General features: G+C 46.8%; 1 protein-coding gene across 1 annotated transcript in view; it reads right to left on the bottom strand.

The window, feature by feature from the left end:
- The window catches only part of NTN3 (netrin 3), a 128,365-nt gene that overhangs the window by 75,735 nt on the left and 33,750 nt on the right, over positions 1-18,880 (bottom strand). The window contains exon 2 of the mRNA XM_054994766.1: positions 16,040-17,051. Within this exon, the coding sequence (XP_054850741.1) occupies positions 16,040-17,006 (967 nt within the window). The 5' untranslated portion in view covers positions 17,007-17,051. The remainder of the gene's footprint in view (positions 1-16,039; positions 17,052-18,880) is intronic.

Below are 18,880 nucleotides of genomic sequence, written 5' to 3'. Positions count from 1 at the left end.
ATGCAATGAAAACACCACAAAGCAACTAAAGCCCTTTGGCATTTAGACAGCCAGCATGATAGAGTGATTGGAGTGTCGGAACAGGAATGCAGAAACCAGGGTTCAAATCCCTGCTTGCCAAGAAAATTATGGGTTGGCCTTGGCCCAGTAATTCTCTCTCACCTTCAAATGCTTCATAAGGTTATTGTAAGGATAAACTGGAGGGGAGGAACCCTATACACCCCCTTGAGCTCCATGGGAAAAGAGCAAGAGAAAGCACTAAATAAAATAAATGAATAAATTTGAGAACCATTCACTTAGAAACCTATTTGGGAAATTCCAAAGGGGAAACCTTATGCAAACAAATTACAAAACCACTTTATATATTTCCATCTTGTCTCTTTCAGACTCCTGTGTCCATTGGATTAAAACAGCAAACTGGCGCTACAACAGAAAGCAGCCTGTTTATAGTACTGAAAAAGCAACTGCCATACAACCCCCGGCTGGATAAAAGCAATAGGATACAACAGTAGTGACTGGCTCTGCTTCTGGACTCCCTGTCCGCACTTACTTGCCTGGCCCGTATCGGTTTGCTCCAGAATTCTGACAATGACTAGCCTGAATATAGTGGTATATCTGAAGGAAAACTGAGTAGAAAAAACAGCCTGAAGCGCAGGCTGGCAAAGTGGTAGGCCTGGCTCAGGTCCCTTCCCGACATGACCGATCTTGAGCTTTCACCGCTAAGTTTGCAGAGTTTTCCCCTTGCTTCCCGAGTCTGGGTGGGGGAGAGCAGCTAAAAACTTCGACTGTAACCACCAGCCAGTTTTTGTTACAGCTCAATCTCTCCTTGTCTCATGTTAATCACTAATTAAAGGCCTGAATGGTCCCTGCTGTTTGAGGGTATTAATAAGAATTTAATTGCATAGTTTGGGGATAATTATATACGAGCGGGTTTGCTTCCTTCCTTGAAAAAGTACAGCCAATTTTTAAAAAATCACATGGCCAATTAAACAATCACAAGTTCAATTAATTTGTAATAATAGACCAATTACAGAATGCTGCAACTCTCTGTTCCTTTTCCAAAGGCCACTTAAATCCCCGGTGAAGCCGTAACCTGCCTCTTCTCTGCAAGCACGCCGAGAAGCGTGGAGCACAGCGTCTGGGAACCGCCTGGGAACAATTAGTTAATGGAAGAGTCTTCCTGAAATTCTAGAGTGGATGTCAATGCCAAACCCACAAGAGATTCAAGCTACGCCCCGTGCCTTCGCTGGAGGAGAGCCCGGCTGCGATGCCTGGAGGGCAAGATTGCAACTTCTGTTGTGTAGGAGATGGGGAATCTAGATCTTGAAAATCCTGCCACTCCCTCAGCCACCCAACCGTATTAAGGAAGCTGTTCTGGAACAGTTTGGAGCACTGTGCCATGTTTGCCTTGGCCACAGTCTGGGACTGCAGCCTTGGTAGCAATATTTCTAGAAGCACCAACAAAACGGGCACTACGGCATCCTCAGTCATGGAATTCTAGGGTGTGTCTCTTGGGCAGAGTGGCAGCGGCCACTGTTGCTAACTTGAAAGGTTCTCCAGGACAAAAAAACGCTTTCGTTTTCTTTCTCTGTAGTATGAAATACAAAGCTGCCTTTTGCAGAGTCAGCACTTTAGTCCATTTAGCCCTGCATCTGCTCTGACTGACAGTGGCTGATTCCGCACACATTGGATAATGCACTTTCAATGCACTTTATCTATCATTTGAGGTGGATTATTTGTTCCGCACACAAAAAAATCCATTTCAAATGATCTATAAAGAGGATTGGAAGTGCATTATCCAACGTGTGCAGAATCACTCAGTGAGTAGCCATCCAGTCTGAAGCAAAGGTCATTCCCAGCACTGTTACCTGAGACCCTGTCAAATGGAGATCTAGAGACAGAACCTCCAACTTTCTCCAAAGCACTGATCCCTTGGAACCAGATAAATCTGTGATCCATAGATTGTGCAAATCAGGGGTCTGTCATGGTCGTCGCCTGTAACAAGGGGCGAATGGCAGTGCTAAGATTTTGCACACATTGGCCTCTGTGCCTTGTATCATCCTCCTCCAGGGCACCTACTTGGCCATTGCCTGAAATGGTGTGCTGGAACAGATGGACAACTGGTCTAACTAGCAGGGTCTTAGAAACAAAAAGCTGGAAGGGACCCCAAGAGCCATCTAGTTCAATCCACAGCTACGTCCACCCTCATTCTCCCAGTGACCACTGCAGTATGTCCAGAGGAAGGCAAAAAAGCTTCCAGGATCCTTAGCCAATCTGGCCTGGAGGAAAATTCCTTCCTGTCTCCAAAGTGGCAATCAGCATTACCCTGGGCATCTAAGAAAGGGCCATGCGAGCCTAGCACCAGCTCATCACTTCCTGCCTGCCCTCTCCTGATTTGCATACATTCATATTGAATGAGCACTGCTTTCAGACAGCCATGTAGCCTCTTCTCAAACACCTCCAAAGAAGGAGAGCCTACCATCTCCCAAGGAAGCCGGTTCTACTGAGGTACTGCTCTAACTATAAGAAGTTCTTCCTATCGTTTAGCCAAAAACTCTTTTGACTTAATTTTAACCTTTTGGTTCTGGTCAGAATTTCTGGGGTATCAGAGAACAACTCCACTCCATCCTCCATTTGACAGCTCTGCAAATACTTGAAGAGGACTAACCTATCACCTCTCAGTCATCTCATCTCCAAATTAAACATACTCAACTCCTTCAACCTTTCCTCATAAGACTTGGGCCATTTTCATACTACCTTAAAAAAGCGGCAGGCTCCTGGAACGCTGGTGGCTTCTTCGCGCAATGTTTTCTTTAAAACAGATGTGGGGCGTTTTTTCAGCTTATATTGCGCGAAGAAGCCACTAGCGTTCCAGGAGCCTGCCGCTATTTTAAGGCAGTGTGGAAACAGCCTTGGTCTCCAGACTAGAAATGGGCACGAACTGGAAAAAAACAAACCATGTGGTTTGTGGTTCGTCAAATTTCATGAACCATGAACTTTCACAAACCTGCCCCTGGTTCGCGAACTGGTTCATTTGGTTTGTGAAAACGTCACATCCAGGTCAGAAAACCATCACTTCCGGGTCAGCAGAAGGTCACTTACGGGTCAGCAGAAGGTCTGCAGGAAGTCCATCCCCTGTTGCCTAGGAAACTGATTGATTGGCACCAGGCTGTCTGCAGTGACAAACCAAAAAATGAACCAAACGACCCAGCCTAAAATTCATGGCGGTTCATCAGAAATGGGAACTGACAAAACGTGGTTCGCGCTTAATTTTGGTTCGTATTTCGGTTCGTGCCCTACTCCAGACCCCTTACCATCTTCATTGCCCTTCTCTGGACAAGTTCCAGTTTGTCAAGATCCTTCTTAAACTGTGGTGCCCAAAACTGAACACAGTACTCCAAGTTAGGTCTAACCAGAGCAGAGTAGAGCAATACCTTTGCTTCGCATGATCTGGACACTATACTTCTGTTGATATAGCGCAAAAAATTGCATTTGCCTTTTTAGCTGCCACATCACACTGCTGACTCATGTTCAGTGTATGATCTACCAAGACCCCCAGATCCTTTTCACATGAACTACTGCCAACACAAGACTCCCCCATCCTATAATTATGCCTTTAGTTTTTCCTAGTTAGATGCAGGACTTTACATTTCTGTCTGTTGAAATTCATTTTGTTAGTTTTGCCCAGTTTTCCAGCTTGTCAAGATGATCCTGAATCTTAATTCTTTCTCCTACTGTATTTGCTACTCCCCCCAATTTAGTATCATCTACAAATTTAATGAGCATCCCCTCTATTCCTTCATCTAAGTCATTTATAAAGATGTTGAACAACACAGGGCCCAGAAAAGATCCCTGAGGCACTCCACTTGTTACTTCTATCCGAGAGGATGAGGAACCATTTACAAGCATTCTTTGAGTGTGATCTGTCAACCAGCTACAAATCCACCTAACAGTAGTAGGATCCAAACCACATTTTACTAACTTGTCAACAAGAATATCATGTGGAAACTTATCAAAAGCCTAAGTGAAATCAAGATAAAGTATGCCCACAGCATTCCCCTGATCCAACAAAATAGTTACTCAAAAAAGGAGATAAAGTTCGTCTGACATGACTTGTTCTCGAGGAACCCAGGCTAGCTCTTAGTAATCCCAGTTCTTTTCTAAATGTTCAAGGACTGACTGATGATTTGTTCTAAACGGCTTTTTTTCTGGGAAAAGAGGTGGTGGAACTCAGTGGGTTGCCCTCGGAGAAAATGATCACATGGCTGGTGCCCCTGCCCCCTGATCTCCAGACAGAGGGGAGTTTAGATTGCCCTCTGTCCAGAGATCAGGGGGCGGGACCACCGGCCATGTGACCATTTTTAAGAGGTGCTGGAACTCCATTCCACTGCATTCCCGCTGAAAAAAAGCCCTGGTATAGAGGCATTAGAACCCATGATTTACACAACAATTGCTTCATTTTTTGCCTTACCTGCCAATTAATGGGTCCCTGCATATGTGCCCCTCCTCACGCATTGATAGTGCTCTTATCTCCAGTGATTGGCATCATACTTTCTCTCCCTCCTCCACAGGATTTCATTTAAATCCCCCCTTATCAGGTTTGTGAGGCTCTTGCCAAACACATTTTTCCCTACCCTCATGAGGTGCAACCATCTCCTGACAGAAGTGCTTCATCTCAAAAATTATGTATACATGAGGATGGGCGGCTTATAAATCACATAATAAATAAATAAAAGTAAAAATGTAGACCATGGGCTAAGAAACCCAACCTTTCCTGACAACATCATCGGCATAGCGGATGGTTCCTAACCCACAGCCATCAACAGGAAGCAGTGATGTGCACCTTTTTACCCATAGCCTCATAGTCTCTGTGAGGCTCCTCCTTCACTGGTGCCCCCACCTGACAGCCTGCCATCCTACCAGCTCTCCAGGCAGGTGTCCTCCAGGTTCAGCTGGGCAGGGAAGGGGGTTGCACCACCTTGTTCCTTCCCCTGCCCTAGGAGTAGCAGCACACTCCAGCTGTCTCTCCCTCCAAAATCCTCCTCGACCTTCACAGGAACCTGAATTTAAAGGCCTCCCCTGGCCCCACCTCCCTGGCTCTGCCCCCAATCACCACCCAGTCTCCCTGACTGGCCCTGCTCCCAGCCTATCTGATAGGAGGGCTGGGTAGACTCTGTAGTCTCCTGGCCCCACCCACTCCATCCCCGCCTAGGGTGTGGCATTTGGTCTGCTCACTGCCTGGCTCGCCCCTGCTGCTTCTGAACCCTCCCCAGTGGCTCCCTTGGCCTCTTGGGGCCTGGGCCTGCCTGGCTGGTGCTGATGGCAATCTCCTGTGAGCCTGGATGGGGTGGAGCCATCTGGGCAACTGCAGGAGAAGGGTGAGTCTGCTGAGGGGCTGCAGGCTGTTCCCCAGAGTGGTGCCTGGGCGTCGGCTGTGACTGGCCTAAGGGTGGGAGAGGCCTGGAGGGGCTCCTGCAGATGAGGTACTGCCAGAGGCTGCTCTGCAGGGCCTGAAGATGGTATCTGCTGCTGCAGGGCTGGTGGGGTGGGCGGACAGAAGGACGGCATTGCCGGACAGTCTCTTTTAACACATTCTGAGCTGTTCCGGGCAGTATCATATGTTCCCACATGGATGAGCAAGAAGGGATGATAATCTGTGGGCTTGATGAGTCTTTCTAGCCTTTCTGTCACACCCTGGATGCAGGCGCCTGGAAGACAATGTGCCTCTTGAGATGAGAAGTTTTCTCATGTTCTTAACAAGTGAGCTACATAACCACTGGGTGTGACCTAGACTCCAGGTGCCTCCATCCTTTATGCTGCTAAAGATGGAATGAACCCATTCTCCATGTTCAGGAGTGTCATTTAGATACTCCATTTTTTCAGACCACAGCCACAAGGAGCATTTACATAGACTCCAGTATTTTGTGAAATAGGGACAACGTCAGACCAAGGACTGTTGCCCAAGTACCCCCCCCCCCCACACACCATTACACATTATGGAAGCCTCTATTTCTGCCTTTCACGTTCTGTCTTAATCACTCTGCAATTGCCTTGTTTTCCACCAATTAAACAGCCCGGAGGGCATAGTTCTTTTTCCACGCTTATCCAAGGCAGGTTATCGGTAGCAGTTCACCAGCAATTGCAGTGTGTGAATTGGTAGGGCACGCATGGCACGGTGCCTTAATGTTCATGTGCAAGCATCTGCATTAGAGGCTGACATTTATTTCAGCTTTTAGAAATCCCAGAAAAGGAGCTGAACTCTGAAGAATCACAATTTACACTAATATTTTTTAGTAAGGCACCTCCAGACTGAAAAACAGACAAAACATAATTTACCAAAGACACAGCCCTTCCCAGGGCTCATTTTGAGGGGGAATGCACAGAACACAGTTCAAGCAGTTCCCCGAAGAGGTCACATATCAGGTGGCCCCGCCCACCTGACTTTCGGCCATTTTGGGCCTGTTTCGGCCTGGATTGGAGCCGAAACGACCCAGATTGCGCCTCTTACAGGTGCTGGATCACTCTCCCGCTCATCAGCAGCCCGATCCTGACCATTTTGGGTCCCTTTCCAGCCATTTTCAGACCCTTTTTGCCATTTTGGGCCCAATTTCAGCCCTGAATGGCCAAGATTGGGTCCCAAACAGCCAGAATAGGCGATGTCAGGGGGTGTGGCACATGCAAAGCAGTTATACTAATGACACACCTCCGGCGACGGCAGGAGGCGTGGCATATGCTAATGAGTTATGCTAATAAGTTATGCTAATGAATTCCTCCAGCCCTTTTTCTACGAAATGACCCCTGGCCCTTCCCATTAAACAAGCATTCGGGTATGCTTTAGGCTGACCTCTCTTGAAAAACTGCTGTAATGATGAGAAGGCATTTGAAAAGAAGACAAGACAAATGCTCTTAAAAAGCACTTTTGCCTTAAAAAGATCCAAGAGTGGCCCTTCAACCTTTTTCAGAACTTTTCCCCACAAACACCACTGAAATCTTCCTGGCTCTATAGAAAGCTGCCATAGCACCCTCTGGCATACCTCCAGCCCTGACAAGTTGTTATTTCATTCTCCAGTTTGTAACCCACCCACAACTCCTTTTTCCATAGAAAATAGGAAGCATCAAGCTGTACCAGGAAAAGTTGTTTTTGACATCTCTGGTTTGTGCTACCAGTGTGGAGGAGGAAAGCATGCCCTTGCAAGACTTTCAGGTGTACTCAGTGGCAGCAACCATATCCTGTATTTAAAAAGAAGTGCCACAATTCCATATCCTCTCACTGGCCCTATTTGGACAATCTGGAACCTGTTCTTCGTAAGTTCAAGATCCAGCCTCCTCAACCAGATTCTCTGGATGGGCCAAAGTAGACTGTCTCCACAATGAAATAAACAGACACATAGATCTGAGACTTTAAAAAATGGAAACAGTAAAAAAAAAACCTCAGTTGGGGACAAGTTTGTTTCTGAAGACAAAAAGGTGCCACGTTTCAGCACAAAAAGTTTCGAAAGGAGACTTCAGGAGGAAGATGGGGAGGTCGGATTAGTATGCACCAGGGGTCATTTCGTAGAAAAAGAGCTGGAGGAACTCACTGGCATAGCTCATAGCATAGCATATGCCGCGCCCCTTGACATCACCAGAAGTGTGTCATTAGCATAACTGTTTTGCATATGCCACACCCCCTGACATCACCTATCCTGGCTGCTTTGGATCTGAGACTTAAAAAAATGGAAACAGTAAAAAACAGTAAAAAAACCCCTCATTTGGGGAGAAGTTTGTTTCTGAAGACAAAAAGGTGCCACGTTTCAGCACAAGATCGTAACTTTCTCATTTTCAGCAACTTTCTTGGGATTATGTTCCCACTAATATTTCGTGGATGGTAACTTGTACTTTTTGCATAAGTCCCAGTGCAGCATTGCAGCTACTTTATTACGGCACTTTTTATAGTGAGCTTGTGTGATCGTACTGAATCCACTGATGAGATGGTCAGCCATTTCATCCACTTCATTACATAATCTTCACTGGCTGTCATTTGTGCTCTTTTTAATTTTTGATTTCCTATAGTTTGTTCTTAATGCCTGTTCTTGTGTGGCTAATATAAGTCCTTCTGTCTCTTTTTTCAATATCTCTTGCATTAGCAATTTACAGTTGTTACTCTTATCAACTTTAACATCAGTATCTTTGTATATTGGCCATGTAGTGGTTTACTTTGCCATGCCGCCATATGGTTTTTCGATGGTTCTTTCCTATATTCGTCTTTTGTACCTTTAACTTTAATTATTCTGTCTCTGTAAACATTAGCCAGAATCTTCTCTTTCTTACACTAGACGTCATCATTCAGTGTCTTTTTCTCTTCTTCTACTGCTTTTTTATTTGTAACAATCCTCAGCCACCATTACTTCATGACAAATAAAGTCAATCTATGTCACTTCAAGGATGTAGGGCATGATTGGCTGTCATGATTTTCCTCATTTAGCAATCTAATGCATCCAAATTGGCTTTTGTCCAATCTAAAATTCCAGCACAGATAGCCCAGGTGTTTATAGCATGAATCATATTTCCACTGTTTAGTTCTGACTTGAGTATTTTTCAAACTCTTTTTATGTATCCAGCACAAGTCTTCTTTTTCACTGTTGTATGTTGAGTATCATTAGTTTGCAATAGACCCAAATAAGTCCTCCTTCAAAGGCCCAAATAGACTTGGAAAGGGCCCTGCCCACTCCACCACACCTTTTACTGACAGAAACCAAGCCTGGAATACTGGCTAAACTGTTATGGTTGCCTTGCAAAAGCCATTGAGGGCATCTGGTTAAAACAACAGGTGCTCATTTTACCATTTTCTTTTTTTTAAATACGTCTCATTTTTTTTAGATTTCAGATTTTTCTGCAAACCTGAGGCATTTTTCATGAGCGTGGTAAGATCTGTCTTCATGGCTCCAATTTTTGGATTTAAGTATCCACCGATCAGGTCCACTTGGCTATTAGTATAAAAGATGACGGTGATGGTGATGGTGATGATGATTAACTTGCCCTCTGGTGGGTAGGCCAAGAAACAGAAGGTAGCGAGTTTCTCCCCTTGGGAATATTATTTTGATATTATTATATTTTTATCTTCTCCTTTCTTCAAGGAGCTCCAGGATCCATGCATGGTTCCTCCCTCTCCCCCATTTATTTTCAGAAAAGTCCTGTGAAGTAGATGAGGCAAGGAAAGTGAGGGTGGTTGGGGGGCGAGGGGGGGTGTCTTCATTTTACTGGTTATATCGTTTAATGTCAGAAGCCACATGCTTTCAAAGAGTTGCAGCAAGTTCAAAACAAAGGCCATCTCCCAGTGACTGTCAGAACAGAGCAGGGCAGATCAGATCCTGGTATGTCCAGTTATATTGTTGGTGCTGGAAATGACTATTCTGTGCCTGAAATCCTGGCCAGCTGCTTCCGGCCAGAGAAGGCAATGGTGTGCTGCACTACAGGGACCCATGGTTTCAATTTACAACGTATGTCCAGCTGTACACTCGGTTTGGTCACAGATTGGCCCTGCTTTACCTTCAGAAAGTGCCAGGTTTAATCTTTGGCATGAAATTAGGGTTATTGAAAATCCAGGTTGGGAAATTCTTGGAGATCTGTGGGTGAAGCCTGGAAACGGTGGAGTTTGGGGGAGGGAGGAACCTCACTGGGGTATAATGCCTCAGAGTCCACCCTCCAAAGCAGGTATGTTCTGCAGGGAAACTGACTGCTGTGGTCTGGAGATCAGTTGTAATTCTGGGAGATTCTCAGAAGCCACCTGGAGGTTTGCAACCCCACATATAATACCTACATGTAAAACCCCTCAAAATTTTGAGGTAAAAAAAAATAGAGAGAGACAGTGCTGAGCTAGGCGGACCAATAGTTTGGTGGATTGTAAGGCAGATTCAGAGTTTAGAACTCGCGTCTCTCTTCTCTGCACCAGACTGTAGCTATAATATAGACCATGAAAGGCAGTGAATTGGATGCAGACGTATGGGCAGAAAGCTTTTCTGGGCAGAAAACTGAGCAGCGGTGGGTTCTTTTCCTTGTGGGAAGTGTTGCTTTTTCTGTTTACTTAAGCTTTATGAAATGTGAGCTTTAGGATTTTTTTTTTTTAATTTCCAGCCTTTAGGACTAAAAACTCAGATTTTTTTTTAAAAAAATTGTAACATGATGATGCCATGTTGTTGAACTTCCGCAGCAAGCCAGAATCAAAAAGGGTGGCCCCTTTCCCCAGTTTGCATATTTCGCTGCCATCTAAGGGAGAAAGCTCCCATTCCGTCAGCATCATATTGTAAATGATATATGCTCAGCTCTGGAAACTTACTTGAAAACAGGGCTTTTTTTCTGGGGGGAAAGGTGGTGGAACTCCATGAGTTGCCAGCACAGGGGGCAACTCTTGGCAGGAGGTGGTGCCCCTGGTACCACATGTGCGCACACAAAGTGCGCGCACGTTCCCAGGACCAATGACATCACTTTGGGTCAGCTGGAACAAGGGGGGAGTTTTTAAAAGTTTAAATCACTCTTGGCGAAAATGGTCACACGGCTGGTGGCCCCTCCTCCTGATTGCCAGACAGAGGGGAGTTTAAATTGCCCTCTGCGCCAAGCGGCGCGGAGGGCAATCTACACTCCCCTCTGCCTGGAGATCAGGGGGCGGGGCCACCAGCCATGTGTCCATTTTCAAGAGGTTCCAGAACTCTCTTCCACCGCGTTCCAGCTGAAAAAAAGCCCTTCTTGAAAACCATGGCACATATAAAGAGCACCTACATAGGGAGGGCTCTGCAATCAATTCAACGGAAGCAGCAGCAGATCTAGGCTGATTCTGCACACGTTGGATAATGCACTTTCAGTGCACTTTATCAATCATTTGAGGTGGATGTTTTGTTCCGCACACAAAAAATTCAGTTCCAAATGATCTATAAAGAGGATTAGAAGTGCATTATCCAACGTGTGCGGAATCGCATCTCTGGAGATCTTTTGCTGTGAATAGGCATATAGCAGACTTTGTAGCTGGGAGATTTTAAGTGCACGTATAACTGAAGCTGTTTTTGTGCCTCATGCAATGGATGAGATTGTGCACGATCACTGTAGAATCAGAAGGGAGCAAAAGACTATCTAAGCACACCCTTGGAGCAAGTCATTCCTTGTCCCTCCTTTAATCAAACTACAATCATTCAAGCTACAAATGCAGGGTGGGATGAAAGCAATATGTCCAAGCAATCACAGCACCCAATACACTGAGCAAGCAAGCCAAGCCACATGATGTGGGAGAATGCAAAACGCTTCCAAGGACGTTAGCCTTGTTACTATGTGCTGCAATAAGGAGTGTGTGGAAGGCAGGACTATTCCAGCAACCAGACTTCTGCTCTCTTCCCTCTTGCTGCCAACCCAGATTTCCCACTGCCACTCTGTCAGCTGGTGGGGGAAACGGCAGTGGGCACAAGAGTGTGATGTCACTGGAAAACCTGGAAGTGATGTCACATCACAGCACCAATGGCATCCCCCTCCCCACCACCCATCTCCTGCTAAGTGCCAGCCATTGGCTGGCCACCCTGTTCCACTCTCTGCATGGCATGTGGCATTTCCCCACCAATTAGAGCGGACTGTCTTATGCAGTGGATTCCCCATAGCACAATGACAGCTTTCCTGGTCTTTGCAGCCCCACAGCAGCCACCCTACGAATTGTTAGAAAATGATACTGCAGCTGCCAGCTCAGAACAGGCCAAGGGTCACAAGAGGCCACGGGCCACCTGTTTGCTGCCTTACTGGCAGGGGTGGTCTTGGCCAGGGTTTTTTTTCAGCAGGAACACAGTGGAACGGAGTTCCAGAACCTCTTGAAAATGGTCACATGGCTGGTGGCCCCGCCCCCTGATCTCCAGACGGAGGGGAGTTGAGATTGCCCTCTGCGCCGCTCCAGCAGCACCGAGGGCAATCTCAACTTCCCCTCTGTCTCAAGATCAGGGGGCAGGGCCACCAGCCATGTGACCATTTTCTCTGAGGGCAACCCACTGAGTTCCACCACCTCTTTCCCCAGAAAAAAAAGCCCTGGTCTTAGCTAACGGGCAGCAGGGGCAGCTGTCCCGGGCCCTGTGCTTGAAAGGGCTCCTACTCCTTGGGAGGGGAGAAGAAGAACAGCAGTCTTCTGCCATTACTTACACCTGCCCCATCTGGAACTCGGGCCGCTGGTTTCTGGTGGCAGCACTGGCTCCTGCCCACCTTGCAGAGGGTGAGGGCCAGCCCTTACTTGGCCCCAGAAGGGGGTGGTGGTTGGGGTGGCTATTATTCGGGGGCCCGATCCTGGACTTTTGCACAGGGCCCCAGAATCACTACGGCCACCCCTGCTTGCCAGCTCTTTCCCTCTAGATAAACTATCCATTAGAAAAAGAAGGAAGATGGTGGCCTAACTAAGCTGAGGGGGAACTCCCTGCTCCCGGGCTGTTTCTATACATGGTTCTCCAACTCCAGGAGGAATCGGCAGCCCAGCCTGCCATGTCATCTCCCTTCCCTATAGCCTTCCGTCTGCCGCCACGGCTGTTAGGGCATTCAGCTGTAATTGCTCCACATTTGTGTAGCGCTTCCCGTCTGAGTTGGCGCCTTCAGCCTATAAATGTGAAAAATTATCTTCCGTTACAGTGATTAGAGCTGGCTAAAATATTTGGAACAAAAATAAATTTGCTTTAAAAAAAGAAGAACATTGCTTTATACGGTTGGAATACTTTTGTGAAGGAACAGTAGGACTGGATTTCTAAAAATATCCTTGTAAAATTTCTCCGGGACTATCAAGATCATCTAGTCCTGTCCTTGTGTTGGTAAGATTCCTAGGCCCACAACAGTCGCAGATCACTAATTCATCCTGTGTCCTTGTTTTCTCTCCCCCTCCAAAAAAAATTTCAGTTGCAGACAAACAAACATTGTGCCAAGCGTGCCAAGCCACAACAGGAGGTATGCCAAACCCACAAAACATACGGATCCCTGAACATTTTAAGATCTTGCTCTTTAGCATCTACACACATCTTCTTTTTAGGAAAACAGAGATACAAAATCCACTCACACCATCCTCTAGTCTTTGATTAAATGGGACATTCTCTTTCTCCTTCTGATAGTAAAGTTTGCCATACAGCAGGAAGGGGCGGTCTCCTGAAGCTTTCGCCTCAACCAAACATCATCTCCAAAGAGCCAGAAAACCAAAATCACAGCATGCAAACTCTATAATCTTGTGTGCAAAAAAAGAGCCACGAGGTGTAAATGCTCTGTCCTAACTCATGCCATTGCTGTACCAGCAAAACCCAAACAAGCCAAAAAACGAGCAGGTCTGGCAGTTCAAGATGATACAATTTAATAGGGTTCAATTATGCCAAGGCAAAAGTAGATAAGAGATATGTGACGCAGGCAGGACAGGGGGGGGCAGGATACTATCTCTGTAGACTCTTCTGCAATTACAGTTACAGGACCCAATGGCGTCAACTGCACTGTCTCTGGTTCTTACAGCTGCTCATCCTCCAATCTGATATATGCCCTCATGTGCCAACAATGTCCTTCTGCTCTGTACATTGGACAAACCAGCCAACCTCTACGCAAAAGAATAAATGGACACAAATCTGACATTAGAAATGGAAACGTCCAGAAACCAGTGGGAGAACACTTCAATCTACCAGGACATTCCACCAAAGACTTAAAGGTCGCTGTGGTTCAACAGAAACCTTTCAAAAACAAAATCCAACGGGAGGCTGCTGAACTGGAATTCATATGCAAATTTGACTCTGTCAAGCTGGGACTGAATAGGGACTATGAATGGTTATCACATTATCACAGGTAACAGATTTCCTTTACAGAGGCGGGGTCTGGGGGAGCCCAGTGGCGCCTGGCGTGGGCTTTCGGGGACCACAGTTCTCTTTGTCAGATGCATCTGACGGGGAGAGCTGTGGTTATCGAAGGCTTATGCTACATAGGAATTGGATGGTCTAGCTGTTTTACTGCTGCAAACTAACAGGGCAAACTCCTTTGAAGCCTCACCCAAGCCAACTGACCCCAAAAGGACACCAAAAGGAGATGTTTACATTTACTAGCAAAGGAACGTTTTGGTTGCACCCTCCCTCTCTCCCCCCCTAACTGCATCTTCTCTCTCCTCCCCTCCTCTTCTATATTTGACCAGTTTCTGTACTATGCATCTGACGAAGAGAACTTGATTCTCGAAAGCTTATGCTACAATAAAATTGGTTAGTCTTAAAGGTGCTACTGGACTCTTTTTGATTTTGCTACTACAGACTAACACGGCTAACTCCTCTGGATCCTGCATGTGTTGAAAGTCACACTTCCAATGGCACAACACTGCACCCATAAAACTCGAGAATCAACACTAAAATATGAATACCGGATGTCATGTATCAAAGCCCCAAAAACCCACACAGGGCACAAACAGATGGGCCAACAATAGTGTCAAGGTATACACCAGACACTCGTCGGCTTGATGAAGTTATTGTTGGCAGGGAATTGGTTTTTGATTGTACAGATCATGGAAGCTGATAGGTACATTTTCCCAAAGCCCATGAAATCTTACGGAACGAATCTCTTCTGATTCCCAAATTCAGGCCTGTTTGAGCCTGCTCGCCGGGAACCTCTGCCCTGGCAAAAGCTGGCCAAGTTTGCAAGCAGAGAGGCCTTGAAGTCAGGCGCCTTTCAGAAAGAGCCCGGCATGGTCCCGATAGAGGCTCAACAGGCACAGTGTGTGCAGCGAGGACAACAAGAAGCCGGGCCTAGACAGGCTCTGTATAAGAAGGGGTGTGGACTGCCCAGGCGGGCCCTCTCCCTTTAATTGGTACTAATTGCTGCATCTGTTCCTGCTGGCCAGCGAGATGTCATGGTTGAAAGGCACAGAGGGGAACGCTCTGGGAGCTAATCCGGCTTTCAGCCGCTAAGCCCCTTGGAGGCGTGTGATGGAGGAGCGCTTTCACAGAAGGCACAAAGCCTGCAAGAGGAAAGGGAGAAATAGGAGATGGAGCCGACAGGAAAAACTTTCACACGGCAGCTCTGCTAAGCTGCCTTTGTGCGGCTGGGCCCGTCAGGGACATCTTAAAGGGACACTGCCTCCCTCCCCCAACCCTCGGCCAGCATTCCTTTTCTCTCCTCTGTTCATCATTTCTGCTCCATCTGCCAGGGACTGACCCCCAAAGTGGCTAAGGATGCAAAGAGGGGCTGCTCCTTAAAGCTAGCCGGGGGAGATATTAGAGAAGTAGCAATGACTTCAGCACACATTTGGCCAATGTTCCCTGAAGTTTATCTTGCTAGTCTCACTCAGTTTTCTTGGAAACACTTTACTGAACGATGCTAACAAGGAGTTACTGGAATGGTTGTGAGATCTGAGCCTTGGCAATCAGTCCACCTTAATGTTCCACCATCTAGCCCAGCTTTTGTGTGACATCATAGCATCCAAGCCCATGGCAATGAAGAAGGGCTGTAGCACCATTACCTGCCCATCAGAATGAGTCAGCCAATGATATCAAGAGAGTGGGGTCAGGTAAAAAGGGCCTGAGTTAAACAAAGAGATTGCAAATGTAAAGTGGTCGGAGGGTGAGGAGGGGAAATGTGGAAGAATGTTAGTACAGCCTGCCAAATATAGTAGTTTATGCTTGCTAGTCTAAACACAATCTGCATTCGCTAGTTATCAAAAGTATGGATTCTAGTCTAATCAATGGCTGTTTCCACACGGCTTACCTTGTTCCGGAAAACAGCGAAATCTCGCACGAAATCACGTGAGAAGATGCTGTTATCGCGTGATTTCAGACGATAACAGCGTCTTTGCGCGAGATTTCGCGCAAGATTTCACTGTTTTCCGGAACAAGGTAAGCCGTGTGGAAACGGCCAATTTCCATCATACTGGCTACCATATTAATTTGGTGTATCCTCCGCTGCCTGTATGTGTGTGTGACAAACATACACACACAGCAATGAAGATGATGGAATATTCTTGCCTCACAGTTCATGCCATTCAACGCTCTTTCAGGAAAAACAGGTATTGTAATCGCAAAAAGGGAAGGACAGGAAATTCTCCTACCTAAGCACTCATTGGCCTCCCGGGCCGTGGCCCTCTGCCATGGACGATCATAATGGAAGGGTTTGCATCGGTCACATTCAGGGCCTTCAGTGTTGTGTTTGCAGTCACACACCAGCTTGCTCTCCTTGTCTTTCACGCAGCGTGAAGCATGCCCGTTACACTTGCAACGGCCCCCAACCTGGAACTCTCCCACAGCATAGTAGTACGAAGAAGAGCTTGTCCCACCCTCCTCATCCTCGTGGTCCCGGCCTCCCAGCTCCCGGAACAAATGGGGACGGCTGAAAATGACCCTGATGTCAGTGGCCGTGACCCAGTCCTGAAGAACAGGGCTGTTGTCAAAATCTTGAGCTGAGGGGCGCCCATCCAGGGTGCTGAAGGCAATCAGCCCCCCGGTCAATGGGTACAGATCCGTGTGCCCATCCGTGCACAGAGCCTCCTGTTCGTTCTGCTTGGTGACGCTGGCTTTGTTCGATTTGCCGTAGATCTTACGGCATTGAGAGGAGTAATACTGATAAGGCACCCAGGTCTTGCCGTAATCCATGGACTTGAAAATGGCTGCCGATTCAGGACGAGGCGAACAGAACTGCAAGCTCACGTAGATCACCTCGAATTTCTTGCCCAGGGAGAGGGTGATGGTGATGTTCTGGGGTGAGTGATGCAAGGTCTCAGAGCGCCAGCAGGTCATGTTGGCTACGGTGTTGAGATCGGTGAGGAAGGAAGCCGGGTGAGCCTTCCGGGGGTCTGACAAATCACAGTGGCGGGTGGGAGGTTTTCCACATGTGCTGGAGGCATGAACTTCCTTCCCAAAGGCAGCATTGACAAACTCTGGGATGCAGCGACGGGGCGCCCCTTTTTCGTCGTAGCAAGGGTCAGGCGGGTTCTGCTGCACTGCAAAGGGGTTAACAGCCTGAGACAAGTCAAGGCCACAAGCAGTAAGGAGCAGCCATAGCAGAGCCAAAGGATCCATCTTCCGGATGACGGATCCTCCCAAGCCAAGGAAAACTAGTCCTCCCTTAAAGAAAAAGAAAAGAAAATGTGAGTCCCAGTGCAGTGGGGCTGGGCGTGGGGGAGATGAGGAGACTTAGAGCCAAACTACAAGTGACGTCTTACACAGGTTGGACACTAGTCGGCTTCCCTCAAGTTTTGATGGGAAATGTAGGCATCCTGGTCTTGCAGCTGTAATGGAGAGCCAAGCTGTAAAACCAGGGCGCCTACATTTCCCATCAAAACTTGAGGGAAGCTGACAAGTGTCCAACCTGTGTAAGGCGTCACTTGTAGTTTGGCTCCAAGAATACTCTTTGGCTACAGTGTGTTTAGCTTAAGGGAAGTGGAATCAGAGAAGGAATAGGAGCATTTTAAAAGAACAGTGGAGAAGTAATTGCTCTTCTTCTGGCTGAAGACAGGATAAGCAGCAATGGGGTTAAACTATTGCAATATTGACTTTGAGCCAAGCTACAAGTGACGAATGACACTTGAATGGCAAGTGAACAGACTCAAGTGTATTCTTCCCTATTCACTTGTGCTCCACTTGCGCTCCACTTGATCACTTGTAGCTTGGCCCTTTGTCTCCTACCACTCTGCTCTGTAGCTGTCCTAACAGGCTAATGAGCCTCTCCCCAACTTAAGGGGCTCTTCTACTGAGAGAAGAGCCATTTAAGTTGGAGGAGGGTCCCTTAGAGAGCCAGTTTGGTGTAGTGGTTAAGAGCGGCAGGACTCTAATCTGGAGAACCGGGTTTGTTTCCCCACTCCTCCACTTGAAGCCAGCTGGGTGACCCTGGATCAGTCACAGCTCTCTCAGCCCCACCCACCTCACAAGGTGATTGTTGTGGGGATAATAATGACCTACTTTGTAAACTGCTCTGAGTGGGTGTTAAGTCATCCTGAAGGGCGGTATATAAATCGAATGTTATGTTATTATTAGGCTGAAGAAAGGCTTTGAACTTTACAAAGCAGAAACTAACCATTAAATATTAGGAAAAACGGTAAAACTGTAAAGCAGGTCAGGAACAGAACCATCTCCCCAGGGAATTTGTGGAATAATGTCTTTTTTAAAAAGATGGTTAAGCATTTTGGATAATATTGCAAATGTTGAGGGACTGTGGCTCAAAAGCAGAGCACTTGCTTTGCATACCGAAGATCCCAGATGCAGTCACTGACATCTCCGGTTCAAGGATCTCAGGTGGCAGGTGCTGGGAGAGCCCTCTCTGTGCCTGAGACCTTGGCAGGCGGCTGCCACTCAAAGCAGACAATACTGGACTTGGAAGGAGCAACCACTACCACTCTTGGAGATTGTTCAGAAACAGCAAGCAGTGCTGAATGAAGCTGCCTGCTTGGCTACCTAGCGTACCATTCAACATTTCATGGATGCAAATAGGGACATGCTTGTAACATGCCAGTTTGCACATCAAGTATTACTGCCTAAGCACCAATGTTCCCTCTAAGCTTTGCAGTGTTGTTAGCTAAAAATCTACTTTGTGAGCCGAAACAACAGCTTAAAGTTTTGAGTGCACCTCCTTTTAAAAAAAAATTACAATCAAATTGTTTTGATTACAATCAAAACAATTTAACAATAAAAGCCTTTAGGTGAAAGGGCCACAAAAATCAGAGTATACTTCTGTATAAAAATGGCTATGTCCATGCTGATTACAAAGGGGTAGTTGTATTAGTTTGTTGCTACAAAATAAAGCAGGCACACAATGGCACCTTAAAGACTAGCACATTTATTTCAAGATGAGCTTTTGTGAGTCAATGCTTACTTCTTCAGCCTCCTTCTGCACCAAGGCCAAGTTAAATGATGCCTTCACCATGGTGGTGGCTGAGGTGAAGGCCACCACCTCTGCT

This window comes from Eublepharis macularius, chromosome 12 (genome assembly GCF_028583425.1).
Source record: "Eublepharis macularius isolate TG4126 chromosome 12, MPM_Emac_v1.0, whole genome shotgun sequence".
Classification (NCBI taxonomy): Eukaryota; Metazoa; Chordata; class Lepidosauria; order Squamata; family Eublepharidae; genus Eublepharis; species Eublepharis macularius.
The sequence above is the reverse complement of the archived record's forward strand: the minus strand, read 5'-3'. Positions and strand labels throughout refer to the sequence as shown.